General features: G+C 47.1%; 1 protein-coding gene across 3 annotated transcripts in view; it reads right to left on the bottom strand.

The window, feature by feature from the left end:
- snx16 (sorting nexin 16) overlaps positions 1-25,367 on the bottom strand; it is an 86,307-nt gene that overhangs the window by 21,798 nt on the left and 39,142 nt on the right. The window contains exons 2-5 of one of the 3 annotated variants that reach the window (XM_038809154.1): positions 24,604-24,769; positions 23,519-23,588; positions 5,443-5,895; positions 776-862 (exon numbers count right to left, since the gene is read on the bottom strand). In XM_038809154.1, coding sequence (XP_038665082.1) covers positions 776-862; positions 5,443-5,817 — 462 coding nt within the window. In that variant the 5' untranslated portion in view covers positions 5,818-5,895; positions 23,519-23,588; positions 24,604-24,769. Of the gene's footprint in view, positions 1-775; positions 863-5,442; positions 5,896-8,474; positions 9,022-9,204; positions 9,485-23,518; positions 23,589-24,603; positions 24,770-25,367 lie in introns of those variants that run through there. The other 2 variants (XM_038809153.1, XM_038809155.1) reach the window with 2 other exon arrangements.

The raw sequence follows: 25,367 nt of genomic DNA, 5'->3' as shown, positions 1-25,367 counted from the left end.
AACCATAGCTGCTTTCCCCTTTTGAGAGAGGGGATTAGTGGCGATTTAACCAGAGAATCACCATAACGAGGGGCAGCAGGGTAGCATGGTGGTTAGCATAAATGCTTCACAGCTCCAGGGTTCCAGGTTCGATTCCCGGCTGGGTCACTGTCTGTGTGGAGTCTGCACGTCCTCCCCCTGTGTACGTGGGTTTCCTCCGGGTGCTCCGGTTTCCTCCCACAGTCCAAAGATGTGCGGGTTAGGTGGATTGGCCATGCTAAATTGCCCGTAGTGTCCTAATAAAAGTAAGGTTAAGGGGGGTGGGTTGTTGGGTTACGGGTATAGGGTGGATACGTAGGTTTGAGTAGGGTGATCATGGCTCGGCACAACATTGAGGGCCGAAGGGCCTGTTCTGTGCTGTACTGTTCTATGTTCTATGTTCTATGTAACTCAGGCAAGGGGCAAGGTTGAGAACGTGGGGCCTTCATGAATAACCTCAACGCATCGCTCCGCAACACAAACCAGCCAACTGAGCTAATCAACCCCCAAAGTGGTATTAACCAAGTGTTACAGTGTAACCCAGCTTTGAGTGCTCTTGTAATCAATGTGAACGCAGTTGGTACAAAAAAGATTTTTTTTAACATCTGCCGTCATGCCCTGGGATGTCTCCAAAACCACAGCAATCTTCCTATCTGGCATATTTCATCAATTTTTACATGAAATCTGAGCTAACTTGCAATATGTTTTTAGTACTACTTTATCATTTTTCTATTAAGAATAATAAACGGTTACAAACCTTGTCATTCAGGCGTGAAAAGTCTGTATATCTCCTAAAAACCACCCAGTTCTCATCAAGATGATTTTTCACAAGTATCTTGTAAACCTATGATTAACAAGATAACATAATAACATGCACACAAAATCGTACTGTAGGTTTAAAAACAAGTGTTTAATTTAACTGTTAAATATTTAGATATTCAATAAAAACTAAAGCTAAACTGAAAATAGAAATCAAGCTTCACTTCCGAAGAATTTTTCAATCTCGTGTGCTCTGGAGAAAGGCAACAGGAAAAAGGCAGCAGGAAAGGAATCGAACAAGAGTTTCAGCTCACATTTGAATTTTGGGCGGCTGAATCTGGATCGGGTATCTTCCACTTCGGGTGAAATACCAGAACAGAGTTCGTCAAACCTTTCCAGTCACAAAACCCTTTTGACCTCAAGAGTACTGGTGGAACTCAAAAAAAAAATTATTATGTTGCAGAGCACCGGGAGGAAACCCACGCAGACACTGGGAGAATGTATAAACTCCAGTCACCCAAAGCCTGAATTGAACCCGGGTTCCTGGCATTGTGTGGCAGCAGAGTTTTAAGCTGGCGGCAGGACAAGTGAGCTGCAGGGAGCAGACTTCCTAAATGAATAAAAGGAAGTATAGAAACCAGGGAGTTGGGACAAAAAGAATGTCTAAGGAAGAGTTAAGTTAAAGGAACAAACAACAATAAGTTGAACAGGGTCAAGCAAAAATCAAAGAAAGTGCTCAAAGTAAAAGAGACAGCTGCAAGAACAAAATTTTAAGTGAGAAGCCAGATATCGGAGATATCTTCATACAGCCTTTTAAACAGTCGTGCGCTGTTGGCAAGGCTGGATATCAGAGAGAGAGTATGGAAGCTTGAATGGATGGGGCAACCCAAGGCAGAGGAATACTGAAAGGAGAGATTGAAATCCTAAAGTGGTTCCTTGATAAAGGCATCCATGCGAAAGCATTGTTTGGGAGCAGATTCTACGGCTTGCTTTTTTTTTTTAAAAAGAGTGGCGTTTGGGAGTCAAATTCCAGTGAAACCAGTGGCTCAGTGTGATTAGAATCTAGGGGGAGTTGATAAGAAATCCCCAGAAGATGTATCGGGCAGCATCTGCCACTTGGTCTCAGAGCGAGATTTTTCTGACCACATTTCACCTATTGGTTTACAGGGACTGTGTATTTACTGAGAACATTAGTTTAGATATTGTGGAACTTATGTAAGCATTATAAATCTGAATATACCTGTAAAGATGTAGTGGGAGTGGAGGAGTAGTGTATTATAGTTAATCTTTCCCTGTTTAATTAATATTTTATTATTTTTGTTATAAAGATAAGACTGTTCATCCATGTCTGTAAATAAAAAATAAAAGTTATGATCTATTGAGCTGGGTTTCCACTCTGGGACCTCATTATCCAGGTGTATCAGCTGGGATCATAACATAAACCTATGGAATGGGCCATGGGGCACTCAAAAATTATTTTTTTCAACTGTTCAAATTAATTGCCAATTAGTAATGAGACCAAGAAAGATTTATATAACAGAATACATCTACAGTTACATTGCTATCTAGTTTGCTTACTTTCCAAGAGACGTCAACTTACTTTCCAAAAGACCTCAACCGTACTTATTGTTAGAGTTGGTCTACAAAGGAGAAAAAAATCTTTGAACTGCAGCTTTCTAAAGAGGTATAGAATTGAAACATCATGCCTCAGAAACAGATCGATGGATATCTCAAAGTCTGCAATGGCATTTTTCTACACAAACACAGTGTAATTCCAGTCTTGTGCTTATTCCCTGTAACCTTTTAACTTTTGTTTAATTCGCTTTTAATCAATGGAGTGTGCTTAAAAAGGTTGGGCCAATACCTAGCACGGTAGCACAGTGGTTAGCACTGTTGTTTCACAGTGCCAGGGTCACAGGTCCGATTCCTGGCTTGGGTCACTGTCTGTGCGCCGTCTGCACGTTCTCCCTTATTCTGAGTGGGTTTTCTCGCACAAATCCCGAAAGACGTGCTATTAGGTAATTTGGACATTCTGAATTCTCCCTCTGATTACTCGAACATGTGCCGGAATGTGTTGACTAGGGGCTTTTCACAGTAACTTCATTGCAGTGTTAATGCAAGTTATTATTATATTGGGAGTTTGGAAGAATGAGAGGTGATCCTTATTAAAACTTATAAGATCGAGAGGGGACTTGACACGATGGATACCAAAAGATGTTTCCAGTTGTGGAGAAGTTTAGAACTAAGGGACGCAGTTCAAGATGAGGCCTGAGATGATGAGGATATTTTGAATGTGTCATTAGGATGTGGAATTCTCTTCCTCAGAGAACACAGGCTGGGTCACTGAATTTAGTCAAGGCAGAGTTAGACAGATTTTTGGTAGACAAAAAAAAATCAAAGATTATGGAGAGCAGACAAAAGTGTAGTTGAGACCACAACCAGAACAGCCTTGATCTGACAATGGCAGAGCAGGCTTGAATGGTCTACTCCTGCTTCCAAGTCAAAGTCCTATGTCACCCTTCAATTTAATTTACTGTATTCACTACTTTGAATGTGGTCTCCTCCACACTGAGGACGTCAAACATGATCGCAGAACACCTGTGCTCAGTGCATAAACATGACCCAGACCTTCCATCGCTTGCCATTCAATTCACCACCTTGCTTTCATGCCCACATTTCTGTCCTCAACCTGCTGCAATGTTCCAGTGAAGGCCAGCGCAAGCTCAAGGAAAAGCACCTAATTTTCTGATTAGACACTTTACAGCCTTCTAGATTCAACATTAAGTTCAACAACTTTAGATCATGAACTCTATCCTCCATTTCGAATTTTCTCGATGTTTATGTGGAAGCAAGCTTAAAACTGTGTATCTCAAGGGTTAATCAAAGGAGGGTGCCAGAATCATATTGTCTATGGAGTATAAAGGATGAAAGGTGTTGAGACTTTATGGCGAGTTTTAACTTAAAAGTAAACAGAGTATATTTGAAATTTGTATTTGGGGATAAAATGTTGAAATTGTTATATAGCTATTGCATTTCAAAAGAGCCAAAGAATATTTGCATTTTGCAGAAGATTTGTGAGTAAACAGGATGTGTTTTAACATTTAATGACCCCAAAATAGTGGTGAAAACATGGAACGGTTTTAATATTTGGGGATCTGAGTTTTCGATGTGGTATTTGAAGACAATAAAAAACAGATGAAAAGGTGAAAACAGTATTTTTTTTTAATATAATCTTTATTGTCATAAGTAGGCTTACATCAACACTACAATGAAGTTACTGTGAAAAGCTCCTAGTCACCACACTCCATTGCCTGTTTGGATACACTGCGGGAGAATTCAGAATGTCCAACTCACCTAACAGCAGGGCTTTCCGGACTTGTGGGAGGAAACCGGAGCACATGGAGGAAACCCACGCAGACACAGGGAGAACGTGCAGACTCCGGACACAGTGTCCCAAGTCTGTAATCGAACCTGGGACCCTGGCGCTGTGAAGCAACAATGCTAACCATTGTGCTAATGTGCCGCCCATAGAACTCAGCATATTTTGCAGTTTATTCCTCTCCTATCAAAAGAGATCAAACATGTAATTCTATAGCACCTTCTAGCCCATGAGAATCTCCCAAGTTCCAAGTTAAATATTTTGAAGTGTAGTCACTGTTGTTACATAGGCAATAGCAGTGTTAAGTTTGCACAGTAATTCTTGTAAACGCCCAAATGCCACACGAGCCAGAATTCCCCTCGGCCAGAGGGAGAATTCAGGGCAGCATGGTAGCACAGTGGTTAGCATTGCTACTTCACAGTACCAGGGATCCAGTTCGATTCAGGACTCGGGCGACTTTCTTTGTGGAGTTTACACGTTCACCCAGTCTGTGTGTTTCCTCCGTGCGCTCTGGTTTCCTCTCAGTCTAAAGATACAGATGTTAGGTGGATTGGACATGATCACTGCGTGGGGATAGGGCGGGGGAGTGGGCCTTGGTAAAGTACTCTTTCGGAGGGTCGGACAGACCCGATGAGCCGAATGTCCTGCTTTTGTACTGTCGGGGTTCTATGTATTGGTCCAAAATCTAAAACCATTCAGAATCCAGAAAAGACAAATATGTCAACACACAATGTGTGAACACAAACTTTTGTAAGAAGATTATATGGACTTGAAACCTTAACTCTGTTTTTGCTCCACAGATGCTGCCAGCTCTGCTGAGTTTATCTACCATTTTCTGTTTTTATCTTTAAAAAGGTTGCTGTGCCAATCCCCAATAATATGGGTTTCCCATACCCACCATAGAAAATCAAAAAAATTGAAATAGATATACAAGAATTTGCTCTGCCTGAATAAACAGTACTTTCAGTTCCTATTTCTTTGAAACATCTCATTTATAGGTAAAAGTAGGTGGGGAGCCCGAGGGAACTGCTGTGTATGATGAGCTGCCAACTATAGAAAGTCAGATCAATGACAATTATTTTTCAAGACACTCTAGCAAAAACAAAACAAGCAGACTTCACATGTCAGCAGGAAATGGGACAAGAGTAACCCAGTGAACCCAAACCCCAAAACTAGATGGAATAACTATGAAAGGCTAAGCTCCAAATGAACTGAAACACTTATTGTAGTACACAAATGAAGGAAGGATTTTTATCAAATTTGCACAAAAATCAAATTTGGCTTACTGTGAATTTCGCCCTTTCTTCCATAACTTCATATCCCAACATAGTAGGTGTAGCAGGTCTCTCTTCCCAGTTTGATTCAGTCTCTTTGTCAGACTCCACAGGTTTGGAAGAGTATTCAATTGATGAGTTTGCACCATTGAGCTTAGTTCGTAGCAAAGGACTATTACTTGTCAAGTTTGTAGAAGCTAGGTGCTCAGAGGTTACCGTCTTTCTAAATCCACCAGAATGCAAATCGCCAACTTGACCTTTTGATGAATTTGAACTGGACACACTGTCCAAAGACTGAAGTGAAGAACTTCTTCGACTTATACTTGTAGCTGTTCCAGAAGAGGCATTCCCTACTGGTATGGGTACAGGAACAAATGAAGTGGTCATCCTTCCGCTGGCACACTTGCTGGAACTAGTTTCTCCCCTTCAGGCATAAGAGGTGGCAAATCAAGTTTGCCTTTGAAACTACAAAATCAAGAAGAAAAATATATCCAAACTAATTATTTTTTTGATCTGAAATATTACACAAAGGCACCCAAAAGGCAAACAGAATACACTGGAACAGTACTGATTTCTTGGAAAGCTAAAACAACTCATGATTAACTAACCATCCCTTCAAATACAATCTTAGAGTTAAAAAAGTTACTTTGGAACTTGACATATAGGAACTTTCTACTCTATATAACTAATCATAAATCCTTACTGTGCAGAAGGAGTCCATTCGGCCCATCAAGTCTGCACCGACTCTTTTGAACGCACGCATCACCTAGGCCCAATTCCCCACCCTATTCCTGCAGCCCCACCCTAAGGGGCAATTTACCATGGTCAAACCTATTAACCTGTACATCTTTGGACCTTGGGAGGAAACTGGAGCACCCGGAAGAAACCCACGCAGACACAGGGAGAATGTGCAAACTCCACAGTCAACAGAGGTCGGAATTGAACCTGGGTCCCTGGCGCTGTGAGGCAACAGTGCTAACCACTGTGCCACCCCAATTCTAGAAGTGATGTAGAAGCAAACATTAGACTGATCCCTATCGTTAGAGCTGAGGAAACAAAGTTTCTTTCAAGGCTGAAAGGTCCCCTTTGTCTCAAGGATATAAAGTGCATGATATTTAAGAGCTGAAAACAAATTTAGAACAGTATGCTCTGGTACACCAAAGGAAGACAAGGAGGTAAATGTGCCACGTTAGAACAAATGTCAGGAAGTATTATGTAAGCAGCATTACATTGCTACAAGTAGCAACTGGGCTTGCCAATTTAAAATTAGGGTATCAGAATCATTAAAAAGACAGCCAGAGAAATGCAAGAGGAGGGTAGGGTTGGTTGTCTGTCAGCAGTAAAACAGATACTGTAGTTCATGAAAGAGGTGACAGAATTAATGCACATTCATCTGTACTTGAACTCCAATGATCATAAACTCATACACAGACAGCAAGACAATATTCACGATTCCAAGTGATAATGGACAATTTATCACATGACTTGCAATTATGTTCATTGCAGCATTAATAGTGCCATCCACATATTTGCAGTCACTCCCTCATCTCTTCTGAAGGCCACCTTACACTAGGATACTACTTCACATGTGGCCTTCCAGTCATTTGTTGAAAAGCGATCTTTCATATATAAATTTAAGCAACATGCATTCATAGAATCATAGAATGTAGAGTGCAGAAGGAGGCCATTCGGCCCATGAAGTCGGCACCGGCCCTGACAAAGAGCACCCTACTGAAGCTCGCGTATCTACCTATCCCCGTAACCCCAACTTAATATATTTTGGACACCAAGGGTAATTTTGCATGGCCAATCCACCTAACCCGCAAATCTTTGGACTATGGGAGGAAACTGGAGCACCCGGAGGAAACCCACGCAGGCACGGGGAGAACGGGCAGAATCCGCAGAGTGTCCCAGCCGGGAATCAAACCAGGGACCCTGAAGCGGTGAAGCAACTGTGCTAACCACTATGCTACCGTGCTGCCCATTATTTGGCTTTTCACAGTAACTTCATTGAAGCCTGCTTGTGACAATAAGCAATTATTATTATTATTTAAGCAACAAGCATTATTTAACAACGATACCGCTCACAGCAAGGCAGAATCATGACTTATGGGCCGGAGAATCAAAGTTCCTGACTTTGAGAATCAAAGCTCCTCCCTCTCCAAAGCAGCGTACTGCGACGTGTCAACGGCCTCAGGACATTGCATGAGGCCCGCCCCCCGACCAGCCGAGTTCCCAACAGACTTGGTCGCGTGTGGTCTCATCCGGCGGGAAATTGTCGTGGCGGCCGCGGACTCAGTCCAGCACCGCCAGTCGGGGGAGGGCCGATCTGTGGGCAGGGTACTTTATCAGGGGCTGGGGGCACTATGGGGGGGGGTTTGGGGCACACAAGCCAGCCAAAAGGGGGGCACTATTTTGCAGGCCGGGTCTGCGAATAACCTGTGCTATGTAGCCAATGCGAGCTGCAGTCGTGCGCATACGCGGTCTTAGGACCTGCCAACTCTCTTGGCCGTATCGACAGCTAGAGTCGGGTGCTCTACGCTGCTGGCATACTTGCCCCCCAGATAAACAGAGGATCGGTGGCCGTTTTTATGCCACCGTTCCCACGCCGGCGTGGGACATTGCCTCAGAATCGGAGAATCCAGCCTATTAACTTGGTCAACAGGAAGAATTTGCTTTCTCCATTACAAAATAAATGGGATTTTGGGAGGGAGTTTCAAAGTTGGCACTTGGCAGTAGAAAGGAAGGCAAGCCACTGGTAGGACAGAAAAAAATGCCTTAATTGGAGGAGCACAAAAATCTCCAAGGGCTGCAGGAGGTTGTAGAACTAGGAAAAGGGCAAGTCTACCCAAGACGGGCAGGGCATGGAAGTTTAACAGTTTGAAAGATGGCATGAAGTGTCCGTTTGGATGTTGCACTCAGGTTCTGAGAGTGGGGCTTGAACCCACAACCTTATGATTCAAATGCGTGAATACTGTATTGAACAAAGGTTGACATCTTAAATACATAAATGACTCAGCACCAAATGTATTTTCTCACCATACCTAAGCTTTAGCATGAACGCTAGGACCGCCACCTCGACCGCTGCATTAAGTCATTACGCAACTAGGTAAATATTTTCATAATTGCCAAAACCCGATACTTCAATCAAGTCACAGGACGGAAAAAATAATTGAACATTTTCTCCCTTTAGTAAGGGACTAGCCTACAAATTCACTGATTAGTCTCGTTCCCATCCAAACGATTTGTACAAACTTGTGAAACTAGGGTCAGCTAGGACCGCTCCAGGGAAACGTGCTGAGATGAAATTTAAGCCCTCTACATAGTACATTGAAGAACCGCGTGCATTCGGCACACAGCACAGTATGAGAGCCCGCTTTCTTCACATCATGGGCGCTCGGATACTTTCCTGCAGTAAAGGAGCGCGGGCGGGCAGACATTAAACTGGATTCATTCCCCGAAGCAAAAGCAGTTTTTCCGAATCCACCTCACTGGAGTGTTTATAACACTCTCCGGCTCCCCCTGGACAAATAATGGCTTCATGTGACTTCCCGCGGGCACAATGACAACCGGGGGAGGGGGACGGCGGCCCCGAGGCCGGGTGGTGCGGCGGGGGGAGCAGGGGGTGGGGGACCCGGATTGGGGGGGTAAACTCGGCAGAGGCGCGCAGCCGCCAACCGCCGGTGGAAGCAAAACAGGATCACGCGCCTGCCGAGGCTGCAGCTGGAGTGCGATCCCCGGCTGCACCGCCATTGCAACAACCCCCCCCCTTACCTCAGCCAGGCACTGGAAGACAATCACAAACCCCCCGCCCGCCGCTTCAGATAAATAATCCCCAAAGCAGCGGCCTCCTGTTCCTGGCTCCCTTCAACGTCAACACGTCGCCAGCGGCTGCTCCACAAACAGTGGCTGGGAAAGCGGGCGGATCCATTCACCATGTGACCTGAAGGACCACTGCAACCAGGAGACTAACTGCTGATTCGTGATGAAATACCAAACTCCAAGGATTAGTCAGCAGTCTTCGGCAGTAACCTGGACACCGCTGCGAGCAACATGTGGAAAAATATAAAGAATGTGTGGAGTTTCGTGGAGAAGGCGGGGCATTTACATTTAGATTTGTTGTCACGTGTACCGAGGTACAGTGAAAAGTATTCTGTGTACAGTCCTGACAGTTCATTTATGAAAATCATAGGACATACATAAATACACAATGTAAATACATAGGCACAGGCATCCAGTGAAGCATACGGAGTGCAGTACTACTCAGGAGTCTGGTAACAGCGGGATAGAAGCTGTTTTTGAACCTGTTAGTGCATTTTTTCAGACTTTTGTATTTTCTGCCCGATGGAAGAGAGCATAACCCGGGTGGGTGGGGGTGGGTGGGGGGGGGGGTCTTTAATAATACAGCAGGGGGTGTAGACAGAGTCAATGGATGGGAGGCGGGTTAGCGTGAGGGATTGGGCTGTTCACGACTCTAGTTTTTTACGGTCTTGGGCCGAGAAGTTCCCTTACCAAGCTGTGATGCAGCCAGATAGGATGTTTTCTATGGTGCATCTGTAAAAATTGCTAAGAGTCAATGCCGAATTTCCTTAGTTTCATGAGGGTGCTGTTTTGGTCGTAGCGTCAATGTGGGTGGACCAGAACAGATTGTTGGTGATGTACACACCGAGGAATTTGAAGCTGTCAACCATCTCCGACACTTAATGCTCATTTGGAGAGCTGGTACTGACCTAATAGGCCAAATGGCCTCCTTCTGCACTCTAACAATTCTGTTAAATTGGGGGTTGCAAGCTGCTTAATTAATTGTAAAAGTATTGGAGATGTATACAAGTATTGGAGATGTATAAAGATATTGGAGGGGAAAAGGGATTGATTGGATTGGGTAGTTGGAGGTAAAAGATCTTGTGGGTAAACTGCCAAGAAAGGAACACATCCAACCAGTGTTGGCGACTCTCATCAACAAACATATCTATAATAAATTGTGGTTAAACTGGAGGATTGTACCATGTGATGCACAATTTACTGCCAAGTAGCTGTGCAAATAATATATTTACATATAATCTAAAGCACACAAATGAACCATAGATTTTATAGAAACCCTACACTGCAGAAGGAAGCCATTCAGCCCATCGAGTCTTCACCAGCCTCTGAAAGAGAACCCTACCTCGGCCCACTCCCCTGCCCTATATCCGTAACCTCACCTAACCTGCACATCTTTGGACACTAAAGGGCAATTTTAGTATGGCCAATCCACGTAACCTGAACATCTTTGGACTGTGGGAGGAAACCAGAGCACCCGGAGGAAACATACATAGACATGGGGAGAAAGTGCAATCTCCACAGTCACCCAAGACTGGAATTGAATTTAGGTCCCTGGCGCTGTGAGGCACAGTGCCAACCAGTGTGCCACCCTATAAGTTAGCAGAATGTCTCTACTTTTCAATTATACAGCCCCCCCCCCCCACCAAAATGATTTGTTTGCTTTCAACTGGCCTTAATAGCCTGCATCAGTACTTTTAGTGATTTGTGTAGTGTACTCCTTTGTTTCTCTAGATTTTATTACCTAAGCAATATGTGGCCTCTTTATTCCGCCTACCAAATCGTATTACCTCACACTTGCCTACATTGAAATTAATTTCATATTTACTCTCCATTCTGCAAAAGTGTGACTATATTCCTCTATTTATCATGGATGTCCTTTGTATTAACTATCCTGGCCTGCCACTTTAATTTGGTGTCATCAGAAAATTTTGAAATTGTGTTTTGGATTCCCTAACCCAAATTGCTTCACCAAATGGTGAACAAAAGTGGTCCCAGCACTGATCCTTGTGGAATTGTACTTCCCATAATTTATCTATTCAAATAATTACCTGAACCCTCTACTTTTTTAAAAACTTTTTATTCTCTGTAGCTGGTTTGCTGTCCATCTGCTACTGTTCTCCTGACTTTTCTTGTTTTGACCTTAGTCATCAACCTATTATATGGTACTTCAGCAAAGGGTTTTGATAACCAAATATATTACAAGCACAGCATTACTCTTAACTATTCTTTCTGTGACCTCTTCAAATAATTTAATACGGTTGGTTAAGCATAACCTTCCTTTTTAAAATCCATGCTGATGAATCTTTATAATATTTTAAGTTTCTACATATTTTTCTATTGCATCTTTGAGTAGCGATTCCGTTATTTTTCTTGCTACTTCCATTAAGCTAATTGGTCTATGGTTTCATATATTTGCTCTGTCTCGTTTTTATATATAGTGTTATGGACAGGGATGCGAGAGAACCGAAACCCAGTTCCCTTTACTTACTGTCTGTAGTCAGTGTAGTTTTGAAAAAGAAGATGTGGTGCATCTTAACCCTTGAGGGTATAGTCAGTTTGAATATCCAGCAGCACACTTTCTGTGGGTTCCAATAAAGAGGATTTATTAACATGATCATCCCAAAAATCTAACACTGCATCACTCACATATACACATATGTGCACTTTGAGGGAAATACAGTTAAGACGGATAGTGCACTTTTAAAGTTACAAACAAAGGAATAGTTCCTAAGTTATGTGATTAGTTTGTCTCCAGTGCAGGTCTGGGGAAGTGAGGGTTCTTTTCCACTCTTGATGTGTAGCTATTGAATTTAAAAACAAAACAGTTGCATATCAAAATTATTGCAGGATTCCTTCAAAGAGGTGATTAAGATATGATAATCTTTATTGTCACAAGTAGGCTTACATTAACACTGCAATGAAGTTACTGTGAAAAGCCCCTAATTGCCACATTCTGGCGCCTGTTTGGGTACACAGAGGGAGAATTCAGAATGTCCAAATGACCTAACAGCACGTCTTTCGGGACTTGTGGGAGGAAATCAGAGCTCCCAGAGGAAACCCACGCAGACACTGGGAGAACGTGCAGACTCCACACAGACGGTGACAAGTTGGTTGTTAAACTGGAGGGCTTTTGGGAAGCGGCGTTTAAGGTTCTGTTGTAGATAGCGGGGTTTGAAGTAGCAGTGCTCCTTGGTGGCAGCTTTTGGAGTCTCAGAGCTGCCAGGCAGGCAGGAGAGAAAGGGGGCCGATGTGTGCCCTTCCCCTCCTTGATTGCCTTCAAAGGATTTTACTGAATAGGCATTCGGCAACGCCACCGGGGCTGGGGGTGTGGGTGAGGGACCTGCACAAATGGTTGAGCATGGAGAAGGTCAGGTTTGCCCTGTGAGGGTCGGAGGAAGGGTCATATGCATGTAGGCGCCTGTTCCTATCCATGTTCAAGGATCTGTTTGCCATCAAGGGGGGGGAGGGGGTTCAGGCAAAATTGTTACAAGCTATGTGTAATGATTATGTGGATGGATTTTTGGAACCCAATCTTGTTTGAGTTTGGAATAAAAAGTTAGTTGGTTGTAGTATTATTACTCAGAGGTCAGTTTTCTGTACAGGTGTCCTTGAAATGAAACAGATTTGGAGCCCTTACACTGTTACAGTTTCTAGTTTTATGCATGGATATGTGGCTGCTATTTCTTTCTGTGTTGTTTGCAGACTGACTGAATTCTCCCTAGTGTTTGGGGTAATAACATGCATGATCTGTGGTCAGTTTCAGTCATGTGACCACACGGTCAATACTTATACTGCTTTGCCAAAAAGCACAATTTAATAAGTGAGCACAGCCCCCCTCCGACAACAACAATGAACTGAAGACCTGAAAACACAGCCAGCCATAACACTATGAGTATTTTGGTTATGAAAACAATGAGCAGGAATTGACAATAGTAACTGACTGCAGAAGTACATGATATTCAGGTAAGTGCATTGAAAAAGAAAGTAGCACCAAGACACAAGCCCATGCACCACTGCCCTACCTAACAATTTGCCCGCGCACCTCTCCCGCCAACCCTCCAAATCCTTTTCCGCACTCTGTCAAGGTAACTCTTTTAATCCAGGCCAATCACACAAATAAATATATTTGCTTCCCTCACACTGGTGAAGATTTTTACACTGACCCCCCCCCCCCCCCCCCCCCCCCCCCCCCCCCCCCCCCCCCCCCCCCCCCCCCCCCCCCCCACCTGCTGAAACTGAGCCCGAATCCTGACTTGCAGGGCATGATCTAACAGGAGAAGCACCAAGTGCAGTAGTGAGCGTGATTTTCCGGGTGCTTCTGACAGCCAACCTGGTGAGACCACAACCACTTTTTAACATCAATCAGAGCCAGCAATGATATCCCATGAGCCTCACAGCGGAAATAGATGTCCCGCCAGATGATTTGCCTGGACCGCGCCCGGAAGCTCCCTGGTAACGAGGGGGAACAGCTCTTAAACCACGCCCTGTGAGCAAACCCCAGACAGCACGCAGCCATGCCATTGCGCAGACCAGCCCCACGTTTCGGTGATGCTGACCTGGCTCGACTGTTTGGCTCAGTGGTGTCGTAACAGGCCATCCTGTTCCCCTAAGGGTTATCCCCAGGTCAGCCGGTGCCACCTGCGAGGCAGTTGGAGTGACCACCAGCTCAGAGAGTGTAACTAGGAGGACTGCCATCCAGTGAAGTAAGAAGCTCAATTACCATCAGGCTGCAGGCGTCAGTTGGTATCAGCCCCTGGCACCGGTCTCGCTTGCCAACCCTAGACATCCCCCCCCCGCCCCCACACGAGCCGGTGGCTGACACCACAATCCCCCCTCCCACCCCCGCACAATACTGCAGCTGTGCCCCTGCACACCCTGGCACCCATGAGCATAATGCTGTCCCCTGCCATAGCCCCCCTCCCTGCTCCTGTGACACGATGCAAGAAGCGTTAAGCTCACAATTATTTGCCCCCGCAGGAAAAGTCAGCCCACAATAGATGGAAAGGGCCCAGGCATATGGCGGGGTGCTGGACATCAGAGTCCTCATCCCCTGTGAAGAACAGGCCCTGGAGGTCACAGGGTGACCGAGGTCACCAACATCGAGGTTGGCCTGTGCTATAGAGGTGAGAATCCACCGACTTCCACCCAGATGACGTGTCTCAAGTGAATTTTTATGTCAGACAAGATGATTCTTCATTCTCACTGACCACATGTCTAGTCTCCGGCAGCATCTCCATCTGATGAAGCCAGCCCATCTGAGTACCCCCACCCTGTCTTCCAAGAGAACACCTCGGAGGATGCCACCATCAATGTATCAGAGCTATCTTACCCACCCTCCACTAGTACAGGTGGATGAAATCAGTGAACAGGCTTCTGCGGCATGATCTGGTGAGCTCCATACAGTTGCTGATGCACATCAGTTAGAGGCAGGAACATCCGGGGTACTCAGCAGTTGCAGATCTGCTGGATCCCAGGACCTAGCTGGGTCCCAGTCAGATGCCAAGCCTCTGGACATGTTTATCCCAGAGCTGGTACAGATGCTAGGGTGTAGCCATGAGATTCAGGAGAGGATGTCAGTGACGGGTCCATAGCCGATTGGAGGAAACAAAAAGGCAACAGGCGCAGGAGATGCAATGCGTGGCACTGAGGCCGACGGTGCTAGGGTGGCGGCCACAGTGGAAAGCCTGCAGTACAATGTCAGCATCATGAGTGGTGGTATCCAAGGAATCGCTCAGTCTGTGATGGCCATGGCTGAACGCCTCGAAAGCCTGTCCCACACTCAGGTGGGCATCGCCGAGGCACTTCAAAGTGTGTCCCGGTTGCTGAGGACCGTGTTTCAGACGTAGATGGACATTGCCAAAGACACTCCAAAGTGTGGCCCAGCCACAGAGAAGCATAGGTGAGGGCGTAGGCACCATGATGCAGACAATGGGGAGCCGTCAGGGCTGGCAGAGCCTGATGACACTGGCACCTCTGGAGCCCACTCCAGCTGCTCCTCTATCCCAAGATGACCCCCAGGGCCCTAAGGGCACCATTCAGGAGGAGGGAGTGCCAGAGGCTGACCCGGAGCATTCCAACAGGGCGACAATGGCGGTCTCCAGCTCACCTGAGTCCCCCCCCCCCCCGTCCCTCCCTCCTGACAACGGCGAATCTTGAGGTCAGTAGGTGGCACTGGGGCACTCCCGGGGTGCTAGGGTGTCTGCCTTAATGTTACCGGGGGGGGGGGGGGGGGAGAACAATGGTGGCTACGGACTTTAATGATACCCTATTTACGATCTTTAGCTGTCCTGAGACTATGCTGGAGTAATGGGGCTGAGGGTAGGGGTTTTCCATTCGCGTAAACAAAACCTCTAGATTCCCACAAGGGTAGGAATTCCGTTAAACTATTGCAGCCATATAGGCTATCGGAGTATATGTTGACTGGGGTCGGGAACGTGTCGGGGTGCTCTACAATATATGCTACGGCTGCTAATTCTGCTGCCTGCGAACCTAGATATCCAGGCAATTTCAATTATATCTCCTCTAACGCGTGTCCCTGCGCGTCCTCTACATAAATGCCACAACCAGTGATTCGTTTACCGTTCAAAATTGTGGAGGAGCCATCCGCAGAAATCTTTAGGGGTTCGTCTGTGTCTGTGGGCTGGGGTCTCTGGGGTGTAGTGCCTGGTTTCGGGGGAGCTGATTTGGGTACAAAGGGTCCTGTATTGTTCCTGGTGGTGATGATCTCACACTCATGTGGGGTGCCTGCGTACTGTAAATTATCTGTGAGAAACGTGTGTGACTTAGTTCTTTTAACCGTAATGTCCCGTCCTTGTAAGAGTAGGGTCCATCGTGCTGCGCAAATTTGGCTGACTGTGCCGTCCTTCAGTCTACCGTCGAGTAGAAATTGGGTGGGGGTGTGCTCCGTTAAAATGCTGATGGGGTTGAGTCCTGTTATGTTCGCAAAGTACTGAACAGCCCAAAAAACTGCGAGCAAGTGCCTTTCGCAGGCAGAAAATCCTTGCTCTACTGGATCGAGAACTCATGAGGCGTATGCTATGGGGCCTAAACGATCGTGTCTTTCCTGGAGGAGCACCGCCAAAAGGGTTCGGTCAGTTGGTGCAACCTCAATTGCATATGGGGAGAGTGAATCTGGGACCTGTAATCCGGGAGCTGTGCTGAGGGCTTGTTTTAATGCATCCACGGCATCCGTGTGCAGTAGAAGCCAGGAAAGGGGCTGCCTTTGTGGCAAAACCATCCATGTGGTTCCTGCAGTAGCCAACCTAGAAATGACCAGAGGGCTGTTACATTAAGGGGCAAGGTTAATTTAACAATGGAGTCAATGCATTTCTGCTCGATCTCGGGTTTGGCATGGGTGATCACTGTTCCTAAATAAATGACCTTTTCTAACGAATCTGGGCCATTTTGGGGTTTACCTTACATCTGATTTCATGAAGGAGTCCTAATAATTTGTTGAGAAGCAAAATGTGCTCTTCCTTACTGTCCGTTTGTAGAAGTACAGCACAGGAACAGACCTTTCGGCCCTCCAAGCCTGTGCCAACCATGCTGCACGTCTCAACTAAAATCTTCTACACTTCCGGGGTTCGTATCCCTCTATCCCCATCCTATTCATGTATTTGTCAAGATGCCCCTGAAATGTCACTATCGTCCCTGCTTCCACCACCTCCTCCGGCGGCGAGTTCCAGGCACCCACTACCCTCTGTGTAAAAAAACTTGCCTCGTACATCTACTCTAAACCTTCCCCCCCGCACCTTAAACCTATGCTCCCTGGTAATTGACCCCTCTACGCTGGGAAAAAGTCTCCAACTATCCACCCTGTCTATGCACCTCATAATTTTGTAGACATCTATCAGGTCGCCCCTCAACCTCCGTTGGTCCAGTGAGAACAAACCGAGTTTATTCAACATCTCTTCAAAGCTAATGCCCTCCATACCAGGCAATCCTGGTAAATCTCTTCTGCACCCTCTCTGAATCCTCCACATCCTTCTGGTAGTGTAGCGACAAGAATTGAATACTATACTCCAAGTGTGGCCAAACTAAGGTTCGATACAGCTGCAACATGACTTGCCAATTTTTATACTGAATATCCCGGCCAATGAAGGCAAGCATGCCATATGCCTTCTTGACTACCTTCTCCACCCGTGTTACCCCTTTCAGTGACGTGTGGACCTGTACACATAGATCTCTCTGACTGTCAATACTCTTGAGGGTTCTACCATTCACTGTATATTCCCTACCTTCCAAAATGCATTACCTCACATTTGTCCGGATTAAACTCCATCTGCCATCTCTCGGCCCATGTCTCCAAACGATCGAAATCCTGCTGTATCCTCTGACAATCCTCATTGCTATTCGCAATTCCACCAACCTTTGTGCCGTCCGCAAACTTACTAAGCGGACCTGTTACATTTTCCTCCAAATCATTTATATATACTACACATTTTCCTCCAAATCATTTATATATACTACAAACAGTAAAGTTTGCAGCATTGGTCCCTGCGAAACACCACTAGTCACAGCCCTCCAACCAGAAAAGCGCCCTTCCATTGCTACTCTCTGCCTTCTATGACCTCGCCAGTTCTGTATCCATCTTGCCAGCTCACCTCTGATTCCATGTGACTTCACCTTTTGTATCAGTCTGCCATGAGGGTTCTTGTCAAAGGCCTTACTGAAGTCCATACAGACAACATCCACTGCCCTACCTGTATCAATCATTTTTGTGACCTCCTCAAAAAACTCTATCAAGTTAGTGAGACACGACCTCCCCTTCACAAAACCGTGCTGCCTCTCACTAATACATCCACTTGCTTCCAAATGGGAGTAGATCCTGTCTCGAAGAATTCTCTCCAGTAATTTCCCTTCCACTGATGTAAGGCTCACTGGCCTGTAGTTCCCTGGATTATCCTTGCTCCCCTTCATAAACAAAGGAACATTAGCTATTCTCCAGTCCTCCGGGACATCACCTGAAGACAGTGAGGATCCAAAGATTCCTGTCAAGGCCTCAGCAATTTCCTCTCTTGCCTCCTTCAGTATTCTGAGGTTGATCACATCAGGCTCTGGGGACTTATCTACCTTAATATTTTTCAAGACCTCATCTTTTTGGATCTCAATGTGACCCAGGCTATCTACACACCCTTCTCCAGACTCAACATGTAATGAAAATGAAATGAAATAAAATTAAAATCGCTATTGTTACAAGTAGGCTTTGAATGAAGTAACTGTGAAAAGCCCCTAGTTGCCACATTCCAGCACCTGTTCGGGGAGGCTGGTACGGGAACATCCACAAATTCCTTCTCTTTGGTGAATACTGATGCAAAGTATTCATTTCGTACCTCGCTTATTTCCTCTGGCTCCACACATAGATTCCCTCCCCTGTCTTTCAATGGGCCAACCCTTTCCCTGGCTACCCTCTTGGTTTTTATGTACGTGTAAAAAGCCTTGGGACTTTCCTTAACCCTATTTGCCAGTGACTTTTCGTGACCTCTTTTAGCCCTCCTGACGACTTGCTTAAGTTCCTTCCTACTTTCATTATATTCCACACAGGTTTTGTCTGTTCCCAGCCTTCAAGTCCTGACAAATGCCTCCTTTTTCTTTTTGATGAGGCCTACAATATCTCTCATTATCCAAGGTTCCCGAAATTTGCCATATTTATCCTTCTTCCTTACAGCAACATGCCGGTCCTGAATTCCTTTCAACTGACATTTGAAAGCCTCCCACATGTCAGATATTGATTTACCCTCAAACATCAGCCCCCAATCTAGGTTCTTCAGTTCCCGCCTAATATTGTTATAATTAGACTTCCCCCAATTTAGCACATTCACCTGAGGACCACTCTTATCCTTGTCCACCAGCACTTTAAAACTTATTGAATTGTGGTCACTGTTCCTGAAATGCTCCCCTACTGAGGCTTCTATCACCTGGCCGGGCTCATTCCCCAATACCAGGTCCGTACAGCTCCTTCCCTAGTTGAACTATCTACATATTGTTTAAGAAGTCCTCCTGGATGCTCCTTACAAACTCTGCCCTGTCCAAACACCTAGCACTAAGTGAGTCCCAGTCAATATTGGGGAAGTTAAAGTCTCCCATCACAACAACCCTGTTGCTTTTACTCCTTTCCAAAATCTACCGATCTACTCCTCTATCTCCCGCTGGCTATTGGGAGGCCTGTATTAGACCCCCAACATTGTGACTGCACCCTTCTTATTCCTGATCTCCACCCATACAGCCTCGCTGCCCTCTGAGGTGTCCTGCAGTACAGTTGTGATATTCTCCCAAACCAGTAGTGCAACTCCTCCATCCCTTTTACATCCCCCTCTATCCAGCCTGAAACATCTAAATCTTGGAACGTTTAGCTGCCAATCGTGTCCTTCCCTCAACCAGGTCTCTGTAATGTTAACAACATCATTGTTCCAAGTCCTAATCCAAGCTCTAAGTTCATCTGCCTTACCTGTTATACTTCCTGCATTAAAACATATGCACTTCAGGCCATAAGTCCCGCTGTTTTCAGCAACATCTCCCTCTCTGCTCTTCCTCAGAGCAATACTGGCCATATTCCCTGGTTCTCCCTCAGTTTTTCACCTTCTGGCCTATTGCTCCGGTACCCACCCCCCTGCCATACTAGTTTAAACCCCCACATCTTTGGGTTGTGGGGGTAAAACCCACCCAAACACGAGGAGAATGTGCAAACTCCACACGGACAGTGACCCAGAGCCGGAATCGAACCTGGGACCTCAACACCGTGAGGCAGCTGTGCTAACTACTGGGCCACAAAAACCCTTCCTATGAGACCTCATGAGAAGCGGGCAAGCATGAGGGCCTCCCAGGCACTCCAGGCATGCTGGACCCTCGCTTGCCACCGCCGGTCCTCCATCCACCTGCGGCCCTTGTGGATCCTCCCAAGGCTGTCCTTCAGCCCCTCCTGTTCTGGCCCCTCATCGTCTTCCTCCTCAGATCTGGCTCCTCCTCCACCTCCAGCATGTCGCCCCACAGTTGTGCCAGGTTGTGGAGGGCACATCAGACCACCACAAAGCAGTGATTGGGGGTGTACTGCAGGGAACCACCAGAGCGGTCTAGGCATCAGAACCTAATTTTGAGCAGGCCGATGCACCACTCAATGACAGTCCGGGTGGCCACATGGGCCTCGTTATACGGGGTCTCTGCATTAGTCTCTGGCCTCCGTACTGGCATCATTAGCCAGTACCTCAGTAGATATCCCTTATCCCTGAAGAGCTAACCGTTCATCCTGGGGTGTTCCTCGAAGATGCAGGGGATCTCTGACTGCCCCAGGATACAGCAGTTGTGCATACTCCCTGGGAAGCATGTACACATGTGCATGATCTGGAGGTGGTGGTCGCACACAAGTTAAACATTGAGGGAGTGGAACCCCTCCCTGTTGATGAAGGGCACTTCCTGTTGACCCGGTGTGCGCAAGACGCCATGCGCGTCATCTATTACCCCCTGGACCTGGTGCATTCCGGCGATGGCGGAGAATCCTGTTGCCCGGGAATCTTGTTGGGCTTGGTTTAGGTGAAAGTTTATATAGTCATCTGCCCTGAAAAACAAGTCATCCGTGACTTCACAGATGCACCTGTGGGCTGTAGGTTGGGATATGCTGCACAGGACCCTGCTCAGGCACTGGAATGAACTTGAAGCGTAGAAGCTCAGAGCCACGGCGACCTTCATGGCCACCGGGACCGGGTATCCTCCACCTCCACGTGCTGCCAAGTCCGCCAGGTCAAATGACCAGTGACACCTGTACACCTTGGGCTGTTGCCGGCCTCTTCTTCTGGTACCCCACCAGATTGATGGGCAGCCCCTACATGTGGGCTGCTGCCTCGAGCCTGCAATGGTGCTGCTACAGCCACCTTCTCCAGCGTGTGGCTGCCTGGACTGCCTCCAGCAGCATAAGGGCAGCTGCTGAGGGGTCCACAATACAATCCATAATGAAATGAAATCTGTTTTTAAATTGGTGTTCTTGATGTGACCATTAATTCACTAGAGACACGATTGGAAGTAAACTGGGGTTTTTATAGTCTTACAACTGAGCCTGCCTGCGACCAGAGGAACTGAGGGCAGGCTCACGTCTGCAGCACTTTATACTTCCGGTAGTGGGAGGGGCTATGGGCGGAGCCAAGGGTGGAGCCCTGTACAAGCTCCTCATCTCCCCCTATGGGCAGAGCCGTGCAACGGCTCACAGACAGAGCCCACAAGGACATAATACAATGCAATGCAGTACAGTGTGAATTACAATACAGTATGAATTCACCACAGTTCTAAAAGGCGCCTGTGTGACCGCTCACTGGGGAGCTGGTTAGATCAAAGGAGTCCGTTAGAAAGGGGGTCTGTCCTGTTAACGATATGGAGATTGATATCAATTGGTTTCTCACCATGTCTGGGCAGGATCCGGAACCCACCAACAGGAGCATGCCTGTTAGATCGGAAACTGATTGGCGCCTGGCGCAGATCCCGATTCTGGCCTTTCCCGCAATCTAACCAGCTCTCACGGATCCACGCCAGGTGCAACTCGGCCATTAGGTCGCACCCGAATACTCCATTGAGTATGATGTTGTTTCCCTACTCCAAGGTGATCATGATTTCAGTACTCACCGCACCACTCCCATCCCCTCCATCAGTACCATGAGAAACATTTCGGCCTAATGCCCGCTCCCAGAGATTTCCATGCACCAATTCCTCTTTCACTGTGACTTAGCATCAAACACATTTCCCATCTATGCCTCAGTCCACACCCAATAATCTAAACTCCTAATCTCTAGCACTCCCCTTCGCATCTCCCCTTTTCCCCCCACCAGCTCTTTCCCACTCCTTTCTTCCCTGTGTCATAATATCCACTCATGTATATAATGAGATGCAGACAGGCAGTGATTGACACTCAGGATGACCAATGAACACACAACACAGAACAACCAATCACCAGACAGGACACTACCATTATAAATCCCACAGGGCATTAAGACTCTCCCTCTCTCAGGACCCAGCTACTGAGACAGTCAGAGTGCACAAGCTGGTGAGCACTATCACCATGCGGCAGCTAGTAAGTCTGGTCAAGCCAGTAAGAGGTCATCAGTTGGATTAGTAGAGTGTCAACTCACAGCTGAACATGTACAGCAGTCCACTAGTTAAATAAAACAGTGTTGGATCATCTCCTGTGTCAGCCAGGATTCTCCCCTACCCGGCGGGGCGGGGGGTCCCAGTGTGTCGGAGTGACGTGAACCACTCCGGCGTCGGGCCGCCCCAAAGGTGCGGATGTCTCCGCACCTTTAGTGGCCAAGCCCTCACATTGAGGGGCTAGGCCCACGCCGGAGTAGTTCCCACTCCGCCGGCTGGCGTGAACGGCCTTTGGCGCCACGCCAACCGGGGCCGAAAGGACTTCGCCGGCCGGCGTAAGTCCACGCATGCGCCGGAGCATCAGCGACTGCTGACGTCATACCGGCGCATGCGCAGGGGAGGGGGTCTCTTCCACCTCCACCATGGTGAAGACCATGGCGAAGGCGGAAGAAAAAGAGTGCCCCCACGGCACAAGCCCGCCCGCCGATCAGTGGGCTCCGATCGCGGGTCAGGCCACCGTGGGGGCATCCCCTGGGTCAAATCGCCCCGTGCCCCCCCTCCCCGGACCCTGGAACCTGCCCACGCCACCAATCCCGCCGGTCAGGTAGGTGGTTTAATCCACGCCAGCGGGAGAGGCCTGTCAGCGGCGGGACTTCGGCCCATCACGGGCCGGAGAATTGCCGCGGGTGGCCCGCCGACCGGCACGGCGCGATTCCTGCCCCCGCCGAATCTCGGGGGCCGGAGAATTCAGGACACGGCGGGGGCGGGACTGACGCCCGCCCCTATTTCTAGCTTCACTGCATCCCGTTGCAGTCAACGTCGGACCAACCTGCCTAACACATCACCCTGCATCACCCAAACCTTTTCTATTACTATTTCCTGCCTTGATGCAAGCAAGAATTTGAAAAATTAATAATAATAATCTTTATTAGTGCTACAAGTAGGCTTACATTAACACTGCAATGAAGTTACTGTGAAAATCCCCTGGTTGCCACATTCCGGCACCTGTTCAGGTAAACTGAGGGAGAATTCAGAATGTCCAATTCACCTAACAAGCACGACTTTCGGGACTTGTGGGAGGAAATCGGAGCACCTGGAGGAAACCACGCAGACGTGGCGAGAACGTGCAGACTCTGCACAGACAGTGACTCAAGATGGAAATCAAATTCAGGTCCCTGATGCTGTGAAGCAAAGTGCTAACCATTGTGCTACAATGCCGCCCATAAACGCTGGCACCTGCTGAAGCATTCCTCAGGAAACCATTATAAGCCCTGCAAAAGAAGAACAACATGATTACATTCACAAAAGTTTCCACAGCACCAAAATATTGACACATAATTGTCGCAAGAACAAAATTCAAAGAAAACATAAATTTTCAATAATAAGGATAGATTTTTCTGACATTTCACCTATTTACTTATTTAGAAATAAAATAAATTGTCCATCCTATTCATAATGAGCATAAAGGGTTTAAGATAAGAACAGCTGCCATACTGGCTGATGATTACAAATAGTCTTGCAAACTTGTTAGTAGCAGACCATTGTTTGTGAACTCACACATAAATGGAAGAGATAAGGGGTGGAATTCTGTTAGCCGACAGCGAAATCGGGAAAACCGATCGGGTGGAGAATCGGTTCCGACACTGAAATCGTGGCAGGCGCCAATTTGATACCAAATTGCAATGCTCCAGCACTTCGATAGTGATGTCAATGTGTTCCGGAATGCACATACAGTAGACAGCGTTTGCATATCATTAGTGGGCCTGACCCGGTATGCTCTGGGGTCTTTGCAATTCTCCACCTCTGATGGGCCGAGTTCCTGCGGCGCAGTTCACTTGTGTTACTAAAAATTGTGAAATTGGTGTGGAGGCTGCTGAGGCAGAGAGAGATAGTTTGCTGACAGATGTACTGCTGCTTGGGGGTTTCTGCCAGGGCCGGAGAGAGTATGGGGGGGGGGGGGGGGGGGGGGGGGTGGCCAGGAAGTGTGAAGTGGGGTCAGGGTGGATGGGCATGGATCACCATTGCCACAGTCTGCAAAGCAGCCATGCAGCTGCACACACTGCTAACAGCCCACTGTGAACTTAGGGCCACGGGTCATTATAGGTGTTCCCCAGGACACCCCTCTGGGTGCCCTCTGGCCTCAGACGACCCATCAGCTCTCTGGGCACGCTCCAGCACAACCAGTGCCATCTTGTTGGCTCGGATGAGCGTGTGTGGGAATTGTAATGTGTATATGCGGCTTGTCAGCCTCCCGAGTGTCAATCACGGACCCGGCAAATCCCGTACCATTTTCCATTGGAATCGATTGTGTTCCGCACTCCACCGATGCTAACCCCTCAAAGGTAGCGGAATCAGTGCAAGTGTGGTGCCACATTTTCTGTCGTAAAAGTCCACGGATTCTGTGTTCGCTTCAACACTTAGTCTCAGAAACGGGGAATTCCACCCAAGGTATCTGAAAATGAACAGAACACTGGATACAATGTGAAAGATAGCACAAAAAAAACCAGATACCCTGCAGAGTAGTAAAACAGATAGTGTGGAGGATAACTATGAGACAGTGCCACGAGACAGTCAGAGTAGAAATTCAAGAATAGTCAGAATTAATACGTGGGTTGAGAGATGGTGCAGGAGGGAGGAGTTCAGATTTTTGGGACATTGGAACCGGTTCAGGGGAGCGTTGGGACCATTACAACTCGGATGGTCTACACCTAGGGAGGACTGGAACCAATGTCCTAGGGGGTACTTTTGCTAACACTGTTGGGGAGGTTTTAAACTAATGTGGCAAGAGGATAGGTACCAGATTAGGAAGTTAGAGGTCAGTAAAGAGGCAGCAACTAAAGCCAGTAAGGTACTAGATAATAAACTCAATGTGACTAAGGGGAAGAGTAGACAGGGAAGAGATGATGAACGCAAAGGGACAGGTGGTCTGAGGTGAATTTATTTTAATGCGAGAAGTGTAGCAGGTAAGGCAGATGAACTTAGGGCTTGGATTAGTACCTGGGAATATGATATTATTAGTATTACTGAGACTTGGTTGAGGGAAGGGCAAG

This window comes from Scyliorhinus canicula, chromosome 10, assembly GCF_902713615.1.
Source record: "Scyliorhinus canicula chromosome 10, sScyCan1.1, whole genome shotgun sequence".
Classification (NCBI taxonomy): domain Eukaryota; kingdom Metazoa; phylum Chordata; class Chondrichthyes; order Carcharhiniformes; family Scyliorhinidae; genus Scyliorhinus; species Scyliorhinus canicula.
The sequence above is the reverse complement of the archived record's forward strand: the minus strand, read 5'-3'. Positions and strand labels throughout refer to the sequence as shown.